Source organism: Patella vulgata, chromosome 4 (assembly GCF_932274485.2).
Source record: "Patella vulgata chromosome 4, xgPatVulg1.2, whole genome shotgun sequence".
In the NCBI taxonomy this organism is placed as follows: Eukaryota; Metazoa; Mollusca; class Gastropoda; family Patellidae; genus Patella; species Patella vulgata.
The window spans coordinates 63,705,614-63,725,803 of record NC_065882.2 but is presented as its reverse complement, the minus strand read 5'-3'; the positions used below and the strand labels follow the sequence as shown (position 1 = coordinate 63,725,803).

Here is a 20,190-nt window from a genome sequence, read left to right as displayed (position 1 = left end):
CTTCGGTGGAAGCGGATGTTAAATAAACCTAGACACTGGAATTTCGGTATTTACAAAGCTTCGAATCTGCATCATTTTCCAGAACCTTACTCAGAAATTAAGCTCGAGTGTTAAAAACAAAGACTTGAGAATGCAAGTGTCGATGTAATTATTTAAGGATTAATTTTTTAGTTCAGATAATTCTACCCAATCTGATCAAGTGACGTAAACACGTGTATTTGTTTCTTTTGCCTAAATGAATTTAATATTGATGTTTAAAAGGTAATACCGTTGTTTTCATACCGGTTACTTCCAACTGTTGCTCGCATTTCAATATTTCCTTTGTCAGAAAACCCTCAAAATTCAATCCGAAGTACTGTAGATCGGTTACATGATCGTCCATTAAGAACCCATTTCAAAACATACCGAAATGTAAACATTATTTCTTGGGTGGATCTACGACATTTTATTTTACATATTTAATAATACATCAAATCTTTATATATAATATTCATATTTACAAAATAAAACATACAAATTAACACAATTTATCTCCATACGACCAATCACAACCATCAAAAGGTTCTCATGATATTTAAAATGACACTAGGCAATGTACATAATACTGTAAAGCAAGAATCGTCATCAACAATATATTATTGTGAAATGCACAGTGATGCGAAATAGAAGTCGGCCGGGCTTGAGCTGCTTGTGTTGCAATAAAATAAAAGTGCCCATGGATGGGGTCATTATTATTTCATGCATTGTAAAATGTGTACAATTACTTTCTCGCTTTACAGTATCAAACTAAATGACACTTAGTTGACATATAATTTACATCTCAATAAATTAATCAACAATACTAATCAAAAAGGGTTATATTCAATTGGTAGCTAATAATCGTCGTATTTATTAATAAGTGCAATTTAACTCAACTATTTTGTAGGTTTAGAATTACAAACACATCTTGCATATGGAAAAACAATTTTAAACAAAATGTCTAGTTAGTCTAAAAACTTTGAAATGAAAATATCAAAAAGCCTCTTGGCCAACTAATTTGTCGGTGATGAAATGGCAGTAATAATTAAATTGGAAAATGCAATACGGGTGCTGGAGATTGACGCTTTGTGATCGATGACAAATGCTAATTTTAACACGTTCTTTGTTTCTTCTTGCTACTGTATTCCTTGTAAAATGGTGAATTTCAAGAATGTTACACGATAAACACTTTTATCCACAAGGATGAGGTATGTGAAACTGTTGATATGTCTTTAAAAAAACCAACAAAATTACTTATATAATGTTATATTGCGTGAGTATATTGTAATACGTAATAAAAACAATTATGGGTTTGTGGATCCACTGTTATACATTGGAAATTGAGAATCAATAGAAAATATGTCGAAATATATTACAGAAAAGATGACCAATTTTAAAAAGCAAATGTGAAATGCTTACAACATTGATGCAACAGATTATGTTAGGTGCATCAAGTTTAGCAATGACAACATCGCAATTAGCAATATGTGCTATTTCCTATATCAATGCCAATTGTTCAGTGCATACTATAAGGCTTAGCACACTATTTATAATTTCGTTATTGTGGGTCATTTGTGTCCTAGCATTCCATAGCTATGTTATTAATATGTAACACTGTTCACAACATGTTCACAACAAATAGGTTTGGGCGTCACACATAACCATTATCTTCTCATACAGTATAGTTTGTTACATATAAGGTTGATGGTATATAAGGAAAACATATTTCCGAAAATTCAATGATGTAACCTCAAACAGGCAGATGTCAATCTCCAACGATACAAAACGATAGAAAAACACACACAATAATTCTTTTTGAATTTTCAAAAAATCAAGTTGTCCTAGTAAAGTAGTATTTACATATATATACATACATATATTATTAAACCCGTCATATTCATATATTCTCCTATATATTCTTATATGTACCGTCAGATGAAAACTTATTAGATTTGGGGTATATAAGTACAGTTCTCAATATTTGCGAAAATATAAACAATTAACAGTATTCACGGTATTTCATTTAAATAACTTAATGATGTCATTTAAACATTCTCAAAACACTCTCGTTGGTTAGTTCAAAATATGAACAATAATTGTAGTCTCGATCAACAGGTTAACAGCATTTATTTATATTCAGCTTGCTCACTATCACTGGTTAATCACGTCTTGACTATATATTTTGAAGGCACATCTTCGATCCTATTTGCTAGTATCAAGAACCACTGTACAAATATCCTGATGACGTCACAATAGATAACATATACACCAATAAAATGGCAGTAACTCTGGTAGAGCTATTAGAACTGGCGGTTCCTGCGAAAAAGAAAGACACAAAATACATGACACATATTTCTATTGGGGATACACTATTCAGTTAATTTAGTACTGATGATCATAGTGAGATGATAATATAATAATTATATAATTATTATAAATGAATGTCGTCTTTACATAAGATAATATAACCAGTCCATGCAATGTAATTCCTTTTACAAAGGTATGTTTTTGTTACTAGGGTGTTCGACATGAACAACATTGCCGTTTTCTTTGGCAACTTGATACCCTTTCTAATTACGATTAGTAATATTCTGCATTGAATTTATACATCGAATGTCATAATGTAAAGAGAAAAAAAATGATATGAAACTCGGTTCGTTGGGTCTATTTTCACAGCAGAAAATCATTTAATCAAACAAGGCTCATGCTGGCATTCACGTGATAATAATCAGTAATATGGTAGCGGGATGTTTCACTCGGCAGATTTATCTCAAGTCTCACCAAGTCTCGTTAATAAACACGTGATGTAATAATAGCAAGATGCAGTAAAATGCCAAATATTTGTTAGTAGTTTGGTTTCCATCAACCTGATATATTTAATGTTAAATAAAAACTTTCATATAAACAAAATATTCACTTATCAGCATAAATCAGCTTACAGCAGAAGTTGGTACATATACATTTATTATAAAAAAAACCCTGTTTTATAAATCAGTTTATGTTCTAATTCATTACATAACAAACAAAACATAACAAGAATTAAGTGATACTTGGGAGTGAGCACATTCGTATTTAAAGTAACTTGAGCAGGGTCGAAATGAGGAGGGGGCTGACTGGGCTACAGTCCAGGACCCCAATATTAAAGGGGCCTCCAATTTAGTTCTAAAAACAATTGTACCATAAATAAATACGTCATTTCTTTGTTACCTATATAGTTTGATAAGGGGGTATATCATTGTCACAGCTACGGCAAGGCATACACATTGACATACGAATTGCATTTGTGTGACAGACACTATGCACCCTTTTCACTGTCGATGCCAGAGCCCCAGTGACATTTACAGCCTGGGTCCCATGCATGCTTAACCGACCCTGGCCTTAAGTATATCCTTACATTACGCCAGAATGCGAATTTATGAAATTAAGTTCTACTTAATTTTACGAATAATCGCACTTTAAATATTTAGCTGATCTAATAACCACCATAGGATCTACATGGACATACATGTATTATCGCATGTTTAAATTGATACAAATAGCTCTTTCACGAAAAATATTTTATTGCCAGCGTGTAAGTATTTCTGTCAATACATTTCATATAAAACAACCTGTTTGATGAGTTTAGCAAACACGAGTGAATTTATCAAATACTGGTTTGATATGAGAATCAAAAACACTGAAATACAATGTAAGAGTATATGAGTTATACAATCTTTAATTCTGTGTATATTTATTTAATGAAAGTAAAATGAAAGTAAACTAACTGTGTTCAGGATGTCTGTGTGTCCTCGATGACCCTGATTTACTACTTCCGTGTTCTGTAAAGACCGGACATAACCATAGTGTAAATAAATGGATAACGATATTAAGTATTATGACGTAAAAAATGGACAATTTTATATCTTCAATTTTTGAAACGATAGGTTGAAAGGGAACAAAACATGAGAATATGTTAGCTAAGTCGTCCGTGCAGTCCATAAAGATGTCAATCCGATGATAAATTTAGTCTCATGTGTAATCGAAGGATAACCTCTGTCCTTAGGCAGACTTTGCGACAAAATACAGTATTTTAATGTAGGCATATAAAAAGAGAATGAATTCATTTCAACCCGAAATGGTTTTGTTGCGTTTTGAAAATATAAATGCTGAATTTCCGCCACATTGGAGCAAAAAATATGGCACCAGTTTCACTTGTAAGATACAAAAATTGTCCATTTTATTTGTTCATGGAATCTTTACAGTTTGTAAAGGGATAGTTTCACATTAAGAAAAGCATTACCTTATACTGACATTGCCAGAGGACATATTTTTTTTTACAAACAAAATCCCAGTAAGCCAACAGGATAATAAAGTATAAACTATGAAATTGCATGTGACTATTCCCTTAATTTACTTAATGAATATATAAACAATGAATATAGAATGAATAATAAACATTTTTATGACATATTTGAAATCCTTAAAGACAAGTAACATTCTGAAGTAAAATGAACAAATACGTATTTTACTACAGAAATTGAATGTTGGCATTGGCATCACTTTAACTAACATGAATCAGCAGTCCCTAATATATGTTATAGGCATGTCCGCTATTTCAAAATAAATTTTAAAGTACGTATGTTTTAAAGGGTTTAAATGGTACCTTAAGGAGTAGAATTACTTCTTTACCAAGTCCCCTGCCCCCCTTCAAAACTTCCTGCAATGTGATGGAACTGATCCGTCTCAAATTGTTTGATAAGGGATTGTAAAGATTTAAGGCAAGGCAATTCTTGTCAGTCCAATGTTACGCATGTCGATATACAACAAGAAACTCAATATTTATCCTTAGAAGTTTGCTAAATAGCTATGTGCGTACAAGTGTTGCTACATCCAGATACATTAATAGATAAAACTAAATGGTTACATCTTTACGCCCATGTAGTTGATGGGGCGAGGTGGGGCTGTGGTGGTTGATCGGCACGCTGCCGTATACGGCATGTTAGTCTCAAAATGACCAACGTGGCGAAATATTAAATGCCAATCATGTCCTTTAGATCAGCTAAATCGCTAATATTTGGGACCTAGAAGTTGACACAAATGGGTCACAAGGCATAATACTGTAATATGAATGTTTATAACTGATTTGCATTCAATCGTTTCCGTTTTTACGCTATTTCAAATCAGTTATGTTCGGCGAAATACCCCCATGAGTTTCAATCGAATGGCAATCATTTGCGCCTGGTTATTCCAGTCTACACCGATAGTATTTATTGAACATGCTCTCCAGATAAGAATATGACGTCACTGTTTGACATGACTTGTGGAGTATATTACAAATGGGACTGAAACGCATTATGGTACACGATTTGTGTACCAATTGTAAAATGTTTATTTTGTCTTAAATATTGGATATCAGAAGCCTACCTTTTCCCGGTAAGATCACAACATCAACGTTGATTTAAATTGACAAATAATTCGTGTTTTCATTGTTGACGATTTTGGATGATATTGAGTTAGAGACTTAGCTACTTTAAATTATGTAAACTACCCAAACTTGTCGTGCTTTTAATGGTCGATGAGTTTTAGAATCAGATATTAAAGAGAACAATAAATAATCGTAAACAATGGACGGTTATTATATTAGAATACCATCTATCATTTCGGCGGTCAGACAAGGTCATAGTTTTCAAGATTAAATAGTAAACCGAAAACAAATCATATAACTACATCTTTTAATATAGCATGACATTTTTTTCATTATTTTGAGCAATAGGCGCGATTCTGTTTCAAACTGTGTGATTGAGATGTCTGTTGAAATTATTTTACAATTTCTCAACAAATGATATATATGCTAGAAAATGAATTGAAAAAAAGGAGTAAATTATATTTAGCCGCCTAATTCCAGTTAAACGCTAAAACGTAACTTTCAATTTATTTCAAGATGTTGTCATTAGATCAGACATAATGAAATTTTAGTTTGCTCTACTAAGCAATTTGTGCAAGTTATCAAAATTCAAGAGTATTAGTGAAAAACAAGTTTATTGTATTTTTTTTTTGTCGTTACCGATTAAAACAAACAAAAATACATATGCATTTAACGGTCCCAGTTATATCTAAGGACTAATTATTTGTTGTAAGAATCCGGTAACCATGTTGAATCACATATGGAGATAGAGGATATTCATGAACTACCAATCTGAATACTGTACAGAGAACCGCAAGTACATCTTTGCTTGATAAAGAGGAGGCAACCCTCATCGAGGCGTCACCAGAAATAAACTTGCGAGTAACTGGTGTTATATATATGAATGTGTCATAATTATGTTATTTGACAGTTGCCCCATTTAGCAAGCTACTTTACTATTAAATTTGTTCGGTTTTCTTTCTTTTTATAGACACTTTGTCTTTGTTTACCCCTTACAATTTGTCACATACAGTCTTTGTATTAAGAACTTTGTTTAATACAGAACGTTTCCAACCCATGGTACCAACATACAAAATATTCTTTAAACAAAAATATTCTAAAGTGAAATCGTAAAAAAATGACATCAATATGGAAATATCATCTAACAAATAATACTATAAAACGTTACTCCGTGCACATGACATAGAACATCAACATTTGACATAAATAGAAATCAATTTTACTGATATTCATTATTTCGCATATTATGGCAAATAAAACAATACGTCGCTACTTGTCGACAATTAAACCAACCCTCGATCTAAAGCTTGGCTGGTTATCATTCAACTTGGGACTAACTTGGTAAGTTTTCCTAGACTGCTGATATGACATAAGGGTACATGCAGTTGCTTGCGTGGTGTATGTCTTCTATAAATTGGCTTGCGCCGCAGATGAAGATGTAAAAGGCCCGAAGGATGTTAATTTAGTTGCCATTCGGGGGAAATTGGATATGAAGCCGTGAAAATTCTTAATTACAAGTCTTCTTTGTCCTTGTGAAAACAGTTGATCAGTTTACCAAATTAAAACGATAAAGAAATGAAACTACAAAATAATACACAGAATTTAACTTCACAAGTACACTTCTCAGTGTTACATTGTTCCAAGTTAAATGAATGTTTCAAAGTTCTGAGTAAAGGTTGTCGACTTTTATTCAGGTTTTAGCTAAAGTGGTTTTAGATTTTAATCTTAGCTGACTGTAGACGGGTGACGAATTATCTATCGACCTTCTGTTCAATGGTTTAATTTTGAGGTGTGAAATAAGAAAGACAGACTATAAATAATACCGTAATATGAACCATTTTTATACATGGTTATTTTCATCTGGGCCTTTGATAACAAATGGGTAGATCAACCAAGACAGATCAGAGCGAAACATCTAATCATAAAGAAATATATTTGCTGCCTTAAAGCTTCATTATCAGACATTCTCTTTTAATTGTAGCACACAACATAACAGTACTTGTTCTCAGCAGCGCGTGTACCTTCTCAAGAAATTATCATAAACAAAATGTCATGACGTGAAAGCTTAAAAGCTTCTGCACATACAGATGTAATTGATATCTATAGGTGAAATTTATTTTGAGATAATGGAAGAACGTTATACTAGTATTTTCTGGTTTATAACAAAATGTCTTTTACGCGTTAATAAAAATAACATTTTCTTTATATTTGTAGAAGAAAATTGAACAATATCATTTTGCCAATATTTTATATCGCTTGATAAAAGATCAATTAAAGATCATGCTATGTGTGTTTAACCCGTTGATCATCATAATTATTTGAGAATTAATTATATGCGAGGTTCGTTGCCCCTTTTCGTGACATATAACATCTTTTATTTCGTTGTTTCCGGGCGAATAATCTTATTGACCTAGGTTACTTCCATTTTTAATAGGAAATGCTTGAAAAATGAATGATCGTCTTCGCTCCACCATGTCGGTTTCGGATTAAGTCGTTGACGAGAATATTCAAATGAATTGACTTCACGTAAAGCTTTTATCTGGGAAATTACTAACACTCAGTAACCAATACTGCATTACGTCTGGATTCGACAACTATGGATCAACTAGGAAGCGTTTAGCAGTTCAGATGGAAAGAAAACAGGATCCTGTGTATACCTTTGGAAGGCCGTTGAAGACCCGCTCCAGATGGAAATCAGAATAAGTGCAACCCGTGCAACATTCCTTCCATTAAAACGCATTATGGTGTATACCCGTCTTCATTACCGCGGCTGTTGCAGAAAGCTAGCACCTTATTTTGTCTAAGTATTTTTTTCAACAAATACTGAAAATGAACAATGTGTTCATGTATTGCAGATAAATGAAGACTTTTGGATCTTCAATGGTATATTCAGTTATAAATTATAAGAAATGTCGAGGTTAGCTCGGTCTAGCCTGTGTCATTCTATGTCATATAAATCCCGAGAATAACTTGATCTTATACCCAAAGGCCCAAGCTGTCTTATATGATGAGACACTTGCTTAACTATCTAAGCAGATTGACTTAATAACGAAACCACTGAAAGGTGTATTTTATATTAGAAATGGGCAACTTATTTAAAGGGTGTATTGCTCTATTCTTTGGAACCATATATGGGTCTAAAAGCACATATTAACATAATATGAGTGTATGTAAAATGATTTATATTTAATTTTAGTTTATTGTAATTTCTAATCAATTACATGTATGTTCGGTGAAATACGCAAACAGTCGTACGCCTAATTAGTCCATTCTGAACGTTTTTATTATTATTATTTTATCGTTTTTAATCAGGCATTACTAATTACTCTCTCATTTTGAAGTAGGATATGTTTTCTTTGTTCGTTCCTTTGGTGCCCACAATGACTCGTGTACTGTTTTTAAAATGCTCACTGTGTCTTAAATATTGGATTTTAGGATAAAATAAAACCAAGTACGAACAATCCAAACCATTAGACAAAATTCGAAGTCCTAAAAAAACGGTATAGGCAAAATAGTGTAATAAGGCAAAATAGTGTAATCAGCATAGTTTCACGGCAACATATCAACATCAATATAGATTGAAATTCACCAATATTGAATTATAATTTGTGTTTTTAATTTCGAATATTATGGAAAATATTGGGTTGGAGGTCTAGCTCCTTTAAGTCGCCATATCCAACTAATCTTTAAATTTCGAATAAACACTCTCAAAATATTTGTAGATTAGAAAAAAAGCATTTAAAGTAATCACCAGTAATGCCGATCTTGATCATCCTAATACACAATCCAGAACAAATTTCCTTGTAATGGGTGTCAGAATTACAGGACAAAAACATCGATGCTACGTGGAAATAAACATTCGAAATATTATTTGTTATTTTTTACACGAAACTTATCTTCTACTAACTGTCTTGTTAGATTGGTTTCTAAGTGTTTTGTGGCTCAGAAATTTCATTCGTTTGAAAACCAACTAAATAGCTAGTTAAAATAGACATTAACAAGGCCGCTTTGACAGAAATTGCTTGTTAAGCTCAATTCTAGCCAATTGCATTTTTCAATCATCAGAGTTTGCGTTTACACATTATCTCCTCTACCCCGAAGACGGCTTTAATATAAAAATAAATTGAATTGAGTGATATGGCAGGAATTTTCTCACGTAAACCGTATAAAACGTTGCCACCGATCATGTGTAAAACGGGTTTTATAGAAATGATTTTATGCATCTCGTCTTCTTGAGCAGACTGCTTGATTAAACCCGGACAGTATTCATCAGATAGATTCATTTCATTCAAAACGGTTTTCATTTGAATGCTTCTATCATTGTTCAAAATGGTCAAATAGCGAACCTACGTCGTAAATTATTCATAAATGGTTTCAAGAATAGAGGGAATACTAGAATAGTGAATGTACGTGGTACATCCTAAACTGTGTCGGTTACAGCTACACGTTGATGAAACACCTCAGACATCCCTCATTCAGTGTAGGAATCAAAGTCAAACCTCATTTAAACTACGAAAGTTGGTCGTTTACTTTGTTTGGACCTGGAACCGTTGCGGAAAATTTACAGTAATTGAAACGGGTCGTAACGTACGCTTTCCTGACTAGAACAAACCCACCGATGCGAGGTTTTCTAAACCCGGGATCTACTATGATTAGGTTAAATGTTTTGTAGTGCAAATGGCAACTGAGTCTTTCCCGGTTATTTCATTGTATATGCGCGTGCTTTTAGTAGTGACCGGAACTGTAGGCCCTATTTCATGACCATTCTTTAATTAACTTGTCTTTAAATGAACTAGATATAACGGCTTTGGCTCTGACAGTGTAATTGGGCACATTTAATTTTATCTGGCCTAGACCAGGACCTGATATTTTACGTTTTATCGCGCCCCAGTGTAAATAGCGGGAAGGTATTATGTGATATTCTTACTACAATGGCAATGCATGATGCAATTTGACCTGTACTACTAATCTTCAATTCAGCTTGTCTATGGCTAGAGGAGAGGACGTCGTTATAAATCAGTAATTGACAAGCTTGATATGTCATAACAATAATAGTTTTAAAGACATTTTCTGTCAAGAGTCATTGATCTCAGTCCTTGACTAACTGTAAATGGCAATCAATGGGATTACGTCTTGCATATCTGAACTAACCGGGAAATGAAGAAGACCATACGTCATGCAGTGTGATATGAGGAGTTTGGAATTCCAGCTGCTCAGTGATCTTTGGTGTGCACTAGCAATTTGTACATGGGACCTGCATCTAATCCATCATAGACCAGTTGAAAAGGGGAAATCATATTCGAAAATCAAGAGGAACTATCTTGGCCTACACCGGGGTTGAACCAGCGACTTTCTTTTTAGTCAGCCAGTGCCGCCACACTTCCCAAACCACCTTGGCTCACATACAGACTTAATGAACTGAAAATCTTTTTAATCCATGAGTGTTGCTTCAAGATTTGCACACAGATTAAATTATTGTTTGTATAATACTGACAAAATCAGCAAACAGGAAATAAAATATGTATAAAACTAGATGAATACGTTTGTATACAAACTTAAAACAAACATATTGAACACAGACATGCACATGTCATGCACGTGTAGTATATAATTTGACATTTCGACATCCCAAATGGACTAATTATGCTGATGAAAATAATCTGAGAATAATCTGCAACACGAGACAAGATAAAACATATTCAGCATGCAACATGCAATCAAGAAGAATGATATCTGTAGGATTGTGGCGTAAAGAGACCAACTCTCATATATACAAATAAAAGGGGCGGTAAGTCGCACACATTTTGAATTAGAGAGGAATGTGTGACACGCCGTATAGTATAGAACATGAAATTATTGATAATGCGTAGCTGAATATTATATCAATGCGAATATATCAATTAAAGCGTTCTTGTCTATTGGAACCCTAGACCCACACGGAAATATATTTCTGACTGCGCCTTTTGTGAGAAATATATACATATATATAACAATGGCATAAATATGGATTTCTATTCGACCACGTGATACAATGTTAGTCATTATCCAGGATGAAATATATATACCATTCAATAAAACAGAACAAGATTGAAGAATGTCTTGTATTGCAGAAAATTGTAGAGATAAAATACTTTGTACATGATTTACGTATAAGCAAGCATAATGGTTCGTCGACACATCGATAGTCAAAGAGACACTTTCTTAAACTTTCAATGTCTATCAGTAGCGGATCCTCCAAATACAAGATCGAATTCGACTCTTATTTAATGTGGTTGGCTAGTTATGTATTATGTGCCATCCAGTGAAAGCCTTTTAACACACATCACCGTGGAAAATGCCCAACATTAGTCGGATGGTTTATTAAATCTATTGAAAACAGACCTATTACACCCAACATCTCAATGCCATGCGCTACAGTTGCCACACTATCTAAATTCGGAAAGCAAGAACTAAATACAAGCGATGACAAAGATTAAAGTGGTAACTACAACACAACACTTGGCTTGAGGGGTGGGGGGGGGGTGTGACTTGCGTGACAATCGTTATTTAGTGTGGAACAACCTTTACGGAACAGTCCCCAGAACTTAGGCTCTTGTATTTTGTTTGCTCTGCTCCCGCTCCTTTTCTTACCCAGTACAACCTAAATGCCCGAAGCATCACATAATCAATTAGTCACTTTATTGTCTGAACCATTAGCTACCCGCTAAGTAATACTTAGACATGTCTCAGGGCCATCATTTTAAAGTTGCATTAGGTCGTCGGACTACATCTGAAGCACAACAGTCGAGACTGGTTTAAATGCTTCTGCGTTTGGTTTTGCATCGAACCCATGTGTTTGTTCCGTAAATCTAACCTATTATAATGTCACTCAGGTACAATATAAAGTGTAAAGAATTAGTCGTCATCAAACCAATTTTTTTCCATACAACTATATAAGAAAGATTACAACTCACCTCTTTTAACATTTGAAGAATCGGCTGAAAAATAAAATAAAATAAAATAAAAACACATGATGACAAGTGTAATCTAATCTCTATGTTTAAGTTATATTTCAAGGTCAATTTAACTGATAATAAATTATATCTGCCAATGGCTGACGAAAAGATACAATTTCAATGACAAAGAACTGAAATTGTTGAATAGGCTTTGCCTAACAAAACCATTGTTATAAAATGATTCCCTAATTGAATCTTATCACTAATGCGGTGCGTCTGCTGATGCAGTAGCTTCTATATGTAGAAATCGTTTTGAATTAAACATATCATGCAAGTCGATTGATTCATTTCCAAATGATGACATGATTGAGGTGAAGCTCACCAACTAAAACAGTAACAGTCTTTTTGTTTATTTCATCCAAGGAACTTCTACAGATATAGGTGCCTGTATCGTCCTTCGTACTTCTGTCTATAATTAAATGACTGATGAAGGCTCTGTTTTCTAGCGATTTGTATTTTGTCACCATTATATTACTGTATTTATGTGAATCTATTTTATCTCCGTTTTTAAACCAATCAATGTCATCGGGTATGCGAGCTCCACCTGTCGCATTACATTCTAACACAATAGACTCTCCATGCTCCACATATTCTTTACCTTGTACAGAAATCCCTGCAAAAAATAGAAACATGGTTGTTATAATGTCAGATCTGAATGGTTTTACAGCGTGTAGAAATTTCCGAGGAAAAGGCTAAAATAAGAAAAAACATGCCAAGGATGAGGCTGATGTCCCCAGCCGAAATCCCAAAAATAAATAGATGACACGTATTAATTTATCGCACATTTATTTTTTTCAAAAGTATCAAGCAATCAAACTGATTATCAACTATACACTAAGATTAATCAATCTCTATCAGATAGAATCAAAGTTATCTTATCCTAAAGCATCGACCAATGAAAATGGCAATCATTGAACTCAGTCAAAACATTCGCCTAATGAACATCTACATCAATTAAAAGCAGAGTTGTTATGTTCCAAAGTCTTGACCAATCAAATTGCTTATCTCTCCTTAGCCCAAGCAGAAAGTTCTCATCGTCGCATTTACTCAAGGTAATGATATAATGAATCTATACTCGGAGTTTCATCATTCCCACTTAATTAAAACCAAAGTTATCGTGCCCCAAAGCAGACAATGTTTATCATCAAACTTGATCAAATCATTCACCTGATGAACGCCTACACCAAGTTTCAAAATTCTACCTCAATTAGAAGGAGGGAGAGTTATTGTGTTCCAAAGTCTCAACCAATCAAATTGCTTATCGCTCTGCTTACCCTGAGCAGAAAGGGCTTATTATCGAACTTAGTCAAGGTATTGATGTGATAAAACTATACACCAAGTGTCCTCACTCTCACTTAATTAAAACTAAAGTTATCGTGTCCCAAAGCATCAACCAATCAAATTGCTTATCTCTGCTTACCCTAAGCAGAAAATTCGCCTAATAAACACCTACGCCAAGTTTGAACACTTTAGCTAAATTAGAAGAGTTATTGTGTTCCAAAGTATCGGCCAATCAAGTGTCCTCACTCTCACTTAATTAAAACTAAAGTTATGGTGTTCCAAAGCATCAACCAATAAAATTGCTTATCTCTGCTTATTCTAAGCAGAAAATTCTCATTTTCGAACTCCATCAAGGCATTCACCTAATAAAACACCTACGCCAAGTGTGAACATTCTAGCTCAATTAGAATGAGAGTTATTATGTTCCAAAGTCTCGACCAATCAAACTGCTTATTGCTCTGCTTACTCTGAGCAGAAATTGCTCATCATAGAACTTAAGTCAAGGTATTGATGTAATGAAACTATACACCAAGTTTCATAACTCTCACTTAAGTAGAACTAAAGTTATCGTGTCCCAAAGCATCAACCAATCAAATTGTTTATCTCTGCTTACTCTTAGCAGAAAATGGTTATCTTCGAACTCCGTCAAGGGATTGACCTAATAAACACCTACACCAAGTTCGAACTCAATTAGAAGCAGGGTTATTATGTCCCAAAATGTGTGACGGACAGACAGACGGACGAATCCAATTTAACAGTTCCCTGGTTCTTCGAAAGGCGGGATACAAAAAAAAACCAACAACAAATTATCGTACTTTTGTCCATGGGCGGCCATGACTCGAAAAACTTGTATCCATCCAAAACAAACGTATCTGTCGGTGAATTTTTTTTTATCTTGGAATACCGTGGCTATCTTATTGCACGAAGAACATTAAATCATCTACTACGATGTTTCATTTAATATACAAATATGCACAGCGGAGCGAGGTTAATGTATATTCTAGCACACTAACACATGTCCATATTTCAATAGGTTCGTACATTGGTGTCATGTTATTCTAGACCAGCGTATTTTAGACTATTTGATTAGTTGCAATTACAATCATTGACCCTATTGAAAACCACAGCAATGCGTTAGTTTGTTTCGAGATATGATTCCTGTCATTAAAACATGGTGATCGCTTATGATTATATTCTTACAAACATGCTGGGTTTGTTTGATCAGTTGTAAGGACGAACATTTGTTGTCAAAACCTAGTAAACATTCTACAGATTCAAAGTAAGGTTTCATTACGTAGTTTTCTACTCATTTGAAAGCCTTCAAAAATTAATATCAGGATTGTTTATAATCCGCATTTGCGACTTGAGATGCTTGGTAATATTAAATACCAGAATAATTTCATGTTTGGGCGTTGTAGCAGAACATGCATTTATTCTTAGGCGCAAAACACGAGTTTAAAGATGCACTATGTAAGAGCTAAATTTTCCTATTGCATGTCTTTCTCTTGGCCTCAAGTTTTATGTAAATTATCATTAATACATTAATTCACATGAGAAGCCTAGATCATTGGGTGGTTGTAAATGTTGACGGATTAAAACACACAGCTATTTAATAATTTAATTTAAAGGCGTATGGATCTAATTTAATTTTTTTTTTTTTTGGGGGGGGGGGGCTGAAATAGACAAAACGGTTCTAAAAGCACATATTAATGTAATATGAATGTATGTTAAAGGAGCTAAATCGCTAACATTTGGGTCGCAACGCATATAATACTGTAATATGAATGTATATAAACTGATTTACATTCAATGGTTTCCGTTTTTACTCCAATTTCAAATCAGTTATGTTCGGCGAAATAAGCCAGCGGTCTCAAGCGATTGCAAATTTCTAGCGTCTGGTTATTCCAGTCTACATACGCCGTTTGATTTGGTGCAATGTGTCTAGCCTCGTCCCTCGAGTCTCTTGTTACAACTGGGGCTGAAGCGCCTTCATGGTACACGATTCGTGTACCAATGGTAAAATGTTTATTTTGTCTTAAATATTGGATATCAAAAGCCCATCTTTTTCCGGTAAGATCACAACATGAATGTTGATTTAATTTGACAAATAAATGGTGTTTTCAATGTTGAAGATTTTGGATGATATTGAGTTAGAGACTTAGCTACTTTAAGTGATTTATATTCAATTTGTGAAAAAATTGTATTTTCTAATTTTGTTCGTTGAAATACATGAAAAGTTCAAATTAAACGGCAGTCGTTTACTCAAACTTGGTGCATTCTACACATTTTTTAAATTATTATTTTGTCGTTTGTGATAAAGCCTTTATTACTTCCACATTGTGTTGTGGGAAATGTTGTTGTTTGTTCATTACAAAAATGGCACCCGAAACCATCAGGTACGCGACTCGTGTACTGATTATAAAATGTTAATTATGTATTAAATATTGGATATTAGGATCTTATAGTTTCACAGCATGATAACAACATCAATATTGATGAATATTGAATTCTAATTTCGAATATGATGGTAAATACTGAGTTAGAGACTTAGCTCCTTTAAATATCGATAATTGAGACTTTTTTATTATCGTTGCAATAGTACTTGACAATCGAGACTATGTCGTCATACCTTCAAAGACTCGTAACTGCGCCCAGAATAAAATAATTTGACTGAAATATATTCATTTTCATTATCTATTTTTAAACGATTATAACTCTTACATAATGCATCTTGTAATTAGCACATCATAGCATTTGATCATGTCCTTTAAGACTATGACAGGTTCAGGAAAGCAGATGTCTTGTCTAAGAACACAGACAATGGCGCTATTGTGCTGATTTCAATTGATTAGTATTTCTGAAAGATATCGGTGGCTACTTTTCTCATTTAGACTGGATTGAAATAAAGAAAAAGACGCAGAGGCGATTAGCAGTAAGAATTGCTTCGAGTATTCAATGTAAATCAATCGACAACTACACCCGGAAGTAAAAGACTCCACGTCGTCTCCAAGGGACATGCTTTATTCTTAATGAATAACTAAGAAGCTTGATTGGTGTTGCTAATTTCAAGCTCTGTTACATTTACCTTGTTGACACATCGGTTATTGAGAATTATCAAATTATATCTGAAATGTGGCATTTATTTAGAAATTAAAAAAAGAAAAGCGACCCTTACCTGATTTGTGGAGGGGAGGACCTATATAGGAAGAAGAAAAAGATAAGAAATTTGAATTAGAGGAGATAGAATTAATATATATAATGGGTGATTAAGGGTGTATAAATTAAATTGTTAAATTGTGATAATTCATATACAGGTGTCTCGAACACTGAAACATGGAACCACCACAACCACCTTATACAGTTTGTCTTATCATACACGTGATGTCTAAACACTGATATTGAACAACCGAATTGTTTTCAAGCAAATATAAACCGTAAACTACATTAAGGACATCATTTTTTATATCAAAATCTACACTAAAGAAAAATATAATTGATATTTAACGAAGTATTATTACATCAACTCTTTAAACTGGTTTCTTTCCGCTATTATAGTGTAAAATTATTTTCTTTTGAAAAGTTACAAAAAAAGTAATGGATTGCATTGGCCCATTTTTATTCATATTTTTTTTCTGTTCTCCATTTATCGGGAACAAATATCAAATTTAAAGGCTCAATACCACTCTTGTTGTAACTGAATAATATGTCCCAATCTTTATTCTGATCAACAAATTGTACTATTTTACAATATTCTAATTAATTGATGATACAAATTTCATCTTAACACACCTAATTTAAAAAATTGGAAAAATTCAACTAAATGATTTGAAAAGCCTGACGTAAAGCTTTTCAAATGTGACTTGGATTTAAAATATTTTTGAACCCTCTGGACAAGTAAAATAGGATTTAATGGATAATTTACACAACAGGTAGGACACTAACACATCAGTACTTAGGATAAGGCTATTTTTTATTTTCTGGAGCTGTCAAGTCAGCAAGAGTGTTATTGTCCCTTTAAAAGACGTTCATGTGGTGTTGATCCGTATTATCTTACATAGCTTTTTTTAAAATATATTATCTGAGGAGTGTAAGTGGTGATTTTAGTTTTGTGATCAAAAGAATGAAATAAAAAAGTAAAAAGTCGTGAAACGATCCATTACATTAATTGCATAAGTGGTGAAATACTATGACAAAACTATTTTTAATATTAAAAATGAAAAAATCGAAACCATGAAAATAGTTTCAGCAAGGAAGTTCGTATTGTTTCTTTTTATGTACAACCCCAGATTCACATGTCATACAAATCCAATTATGAACAGAGATTATAGATTAAGAGTTCCTGCAATCAGACACGCCCCAATCTGAAATATTATAACAAGATTCAATCAATCGCATTTATTGAATTATGTCAGAAGATATCTAATATTATTTACCTATGACATTTAACTGAACTGTTCTTTTTAATATGGTTGTTGCCGTTATCTTACACTCATACAACCCGGCATCTGACGGTTTGACATTTTTTATTAATAAATTCCAGTCTGACACTGTTTCTGGTGTTTTCTGGATATGTTCCACCATAATGTTATCGTTCTTCACCCACGTTAATCGACCAATCGTTGTGAAAAAATCCTCACCAACTTTCTGCCACGTCACCTGAAAAATAAGATACGTGTGTAACAGTAAACAGGGTAAAGATTATTAGACACTAGAAAATCAGGTTTAGAAGCAATATACTTTCTGAAATAATATTTTATACGGTTTCTTACTTTGACACAGGTTACACGTAATTAATGGACCTTGCCTCTTTTTAAGATACGTAAAGGCAGGTTACAAGACAAAGAAATGTACAAACTGAAAGGTTGTTGAACACGACCAAAAACCTATTTAAAAACAACATACCTCATAAACTAATATTTCAAATTAATATATTATACAGTCTCTTAGGTTACATATATTTGACCGTCCATCTCTTTATGCTAGGTTCTCACAATCACGATTCGCTCTACGATTGAAATCGTGGTTTTAAGCGTGGAGTAATCGTGGTGATCCCATATTGTGGTCAGTCGTAGAAAATTTTTGTTGATCGTATCGAAATGTATCCGAACGTATCAGCACGTACCAGATCGTGGACTCAATAGGGACAGCCTTATCGTAACACATCGTCCGACAGTGGAAACCTAGCATTAGATAAATGGCGCAATATAGCCCAGATGGAGCTAACGTGGCATAAAACCACACTTCATTCATTCATTCTTTAGATAAATAACGTTCTTGAAAATCTGTGCAATCCAAAAGATGGATCTAACATTTATTACGGCACTACATTAGAATATGCTCGTTTTATACAAATGGGTATTTTGCGTCTTTGATAAAAATTGAGATCTGCACTTTCGAGAGCCCAATGAATAAGAATTAAACCCCATTTTAAGCCTTGACATGGAAATATAGTCCACCTAACGTTTTTTGATGGATTATGTATCTTCAATGTGTGTAGATTCAGAATCCGGATGATGCCACCCTGGTACCCTTGAAGACATTCAAATATTCGATTTGAAGTTCGTTTCGTTCGGTCATGGCACATTTTGCCATGTATCGCCAAATATGACCACCATTTTGAATATGAGCTCAACCTGGAATATCTTTAGGTCGGAATATGTTGGACACCTATATTTCAATATATTACACACCTTTTTAGGGAACGTTATTAGTTTCCCGCCAAAATGAGCCTTAATTTTGAATTTGGCCTCCTAGTCGAATTAGCCGTCACTTTTAGGACAAAAACCTAAGCTCGTTGGATTCTTATAGAACCCACCTTGAAATCTGTCACGAATTTTACCCCACTAAATAACCAGAAAATGCCTCATGGCGGCCATCTTCAATAATTAAATTTCCTAAAGGGTGCCAGGGTGGCATTATCCGGATTTCTGAATCTACACATTTCTAAGATATATAATCCACCGAAAACCTATTTCAATATATTACACACCTTTATTAGTTTCCCGCCAAAATGAGCCTCCATTTTGAATTTGGCGCCCTAGCGGAATTAATCGTTACTTTCAGGAGGAATACCCATGATCATTGGGTTCAGAGGGTCGAATTTTTATAGAAACCACCTTCAAGTCGGGGTCCGAGAGAATTTGTCACAAATTTTACCCCACTAAATATTTAAAGTTTCCCAAGGGTGCAAGGGTGGCATCATCCGGATTCTGAACCTACACGTACTGAAGATATATAATTCATCAAAAAACAAAACATTAGGTGGACTATATTTCCAGGTTTGTCGATCTGCTGCCGGACTAATCTTTATACGATTGGTTAAGAAGGCGATGCATTTAATATCGCCTTTGTTATTGCAGTTATGTTACTGCAGTTGTTCTTTGACGATACTGGGGAGCCACGGTGGCTCAATGAATAAGAGGTTGTCTCGCTAATCTTGAGATCCCGTGTTCGATCCCTGCGTTGGGCGAGAAAGTTCATCGGATATTTCAG

The 20,190-nt window shown here is 33.9% G+C and overlaps 1 protein-coding gene across 2 annotated transcripts in view; it reads right to left on the bottom strand.

Moving 5' to 3' along the window:
• Window positions 1-430: 430 nt before the first annotated feature.
• Window positions 431-20,190, bottom strand: part of LOC126819470 (uncharacterized) — a 107,755-nt gene continuing 87,995 nt past the window's right edge. For both annotated transcript variants that reach the window (XM_050547511.2, XM_050547512.2), the window contains exons 4-9: window positions 18,132-18,354; window positions 16,874-16,894; window positions 12,740-13,030; window positions 12,376-12,399; window positions 3,783-3,836; window positions 431-2,334 (exon numbers count right to left, since the gene is read on the bottom strand). In XM_050547511.2, the coding sequence (XP_050403468.1) occupies window positions 2,234-2,334; window positions 3,783-3,836; window positions 12,376-12,399; window positions 12,740-13,030; window positions 16,874-16,894; window positions 18,132-18,354 (714 nt within the window). In that variant the 3' untranslated portion in view covers window positions 431-2,233. The remainder of the gene's footprint in view (window positions 2,335-3,782; window positions 3,837-12,375; window positions 12,400-12,739; window positions 13,031-16,873; window positions 16,895-18,131; window positions 18,355-20,190) is intronic.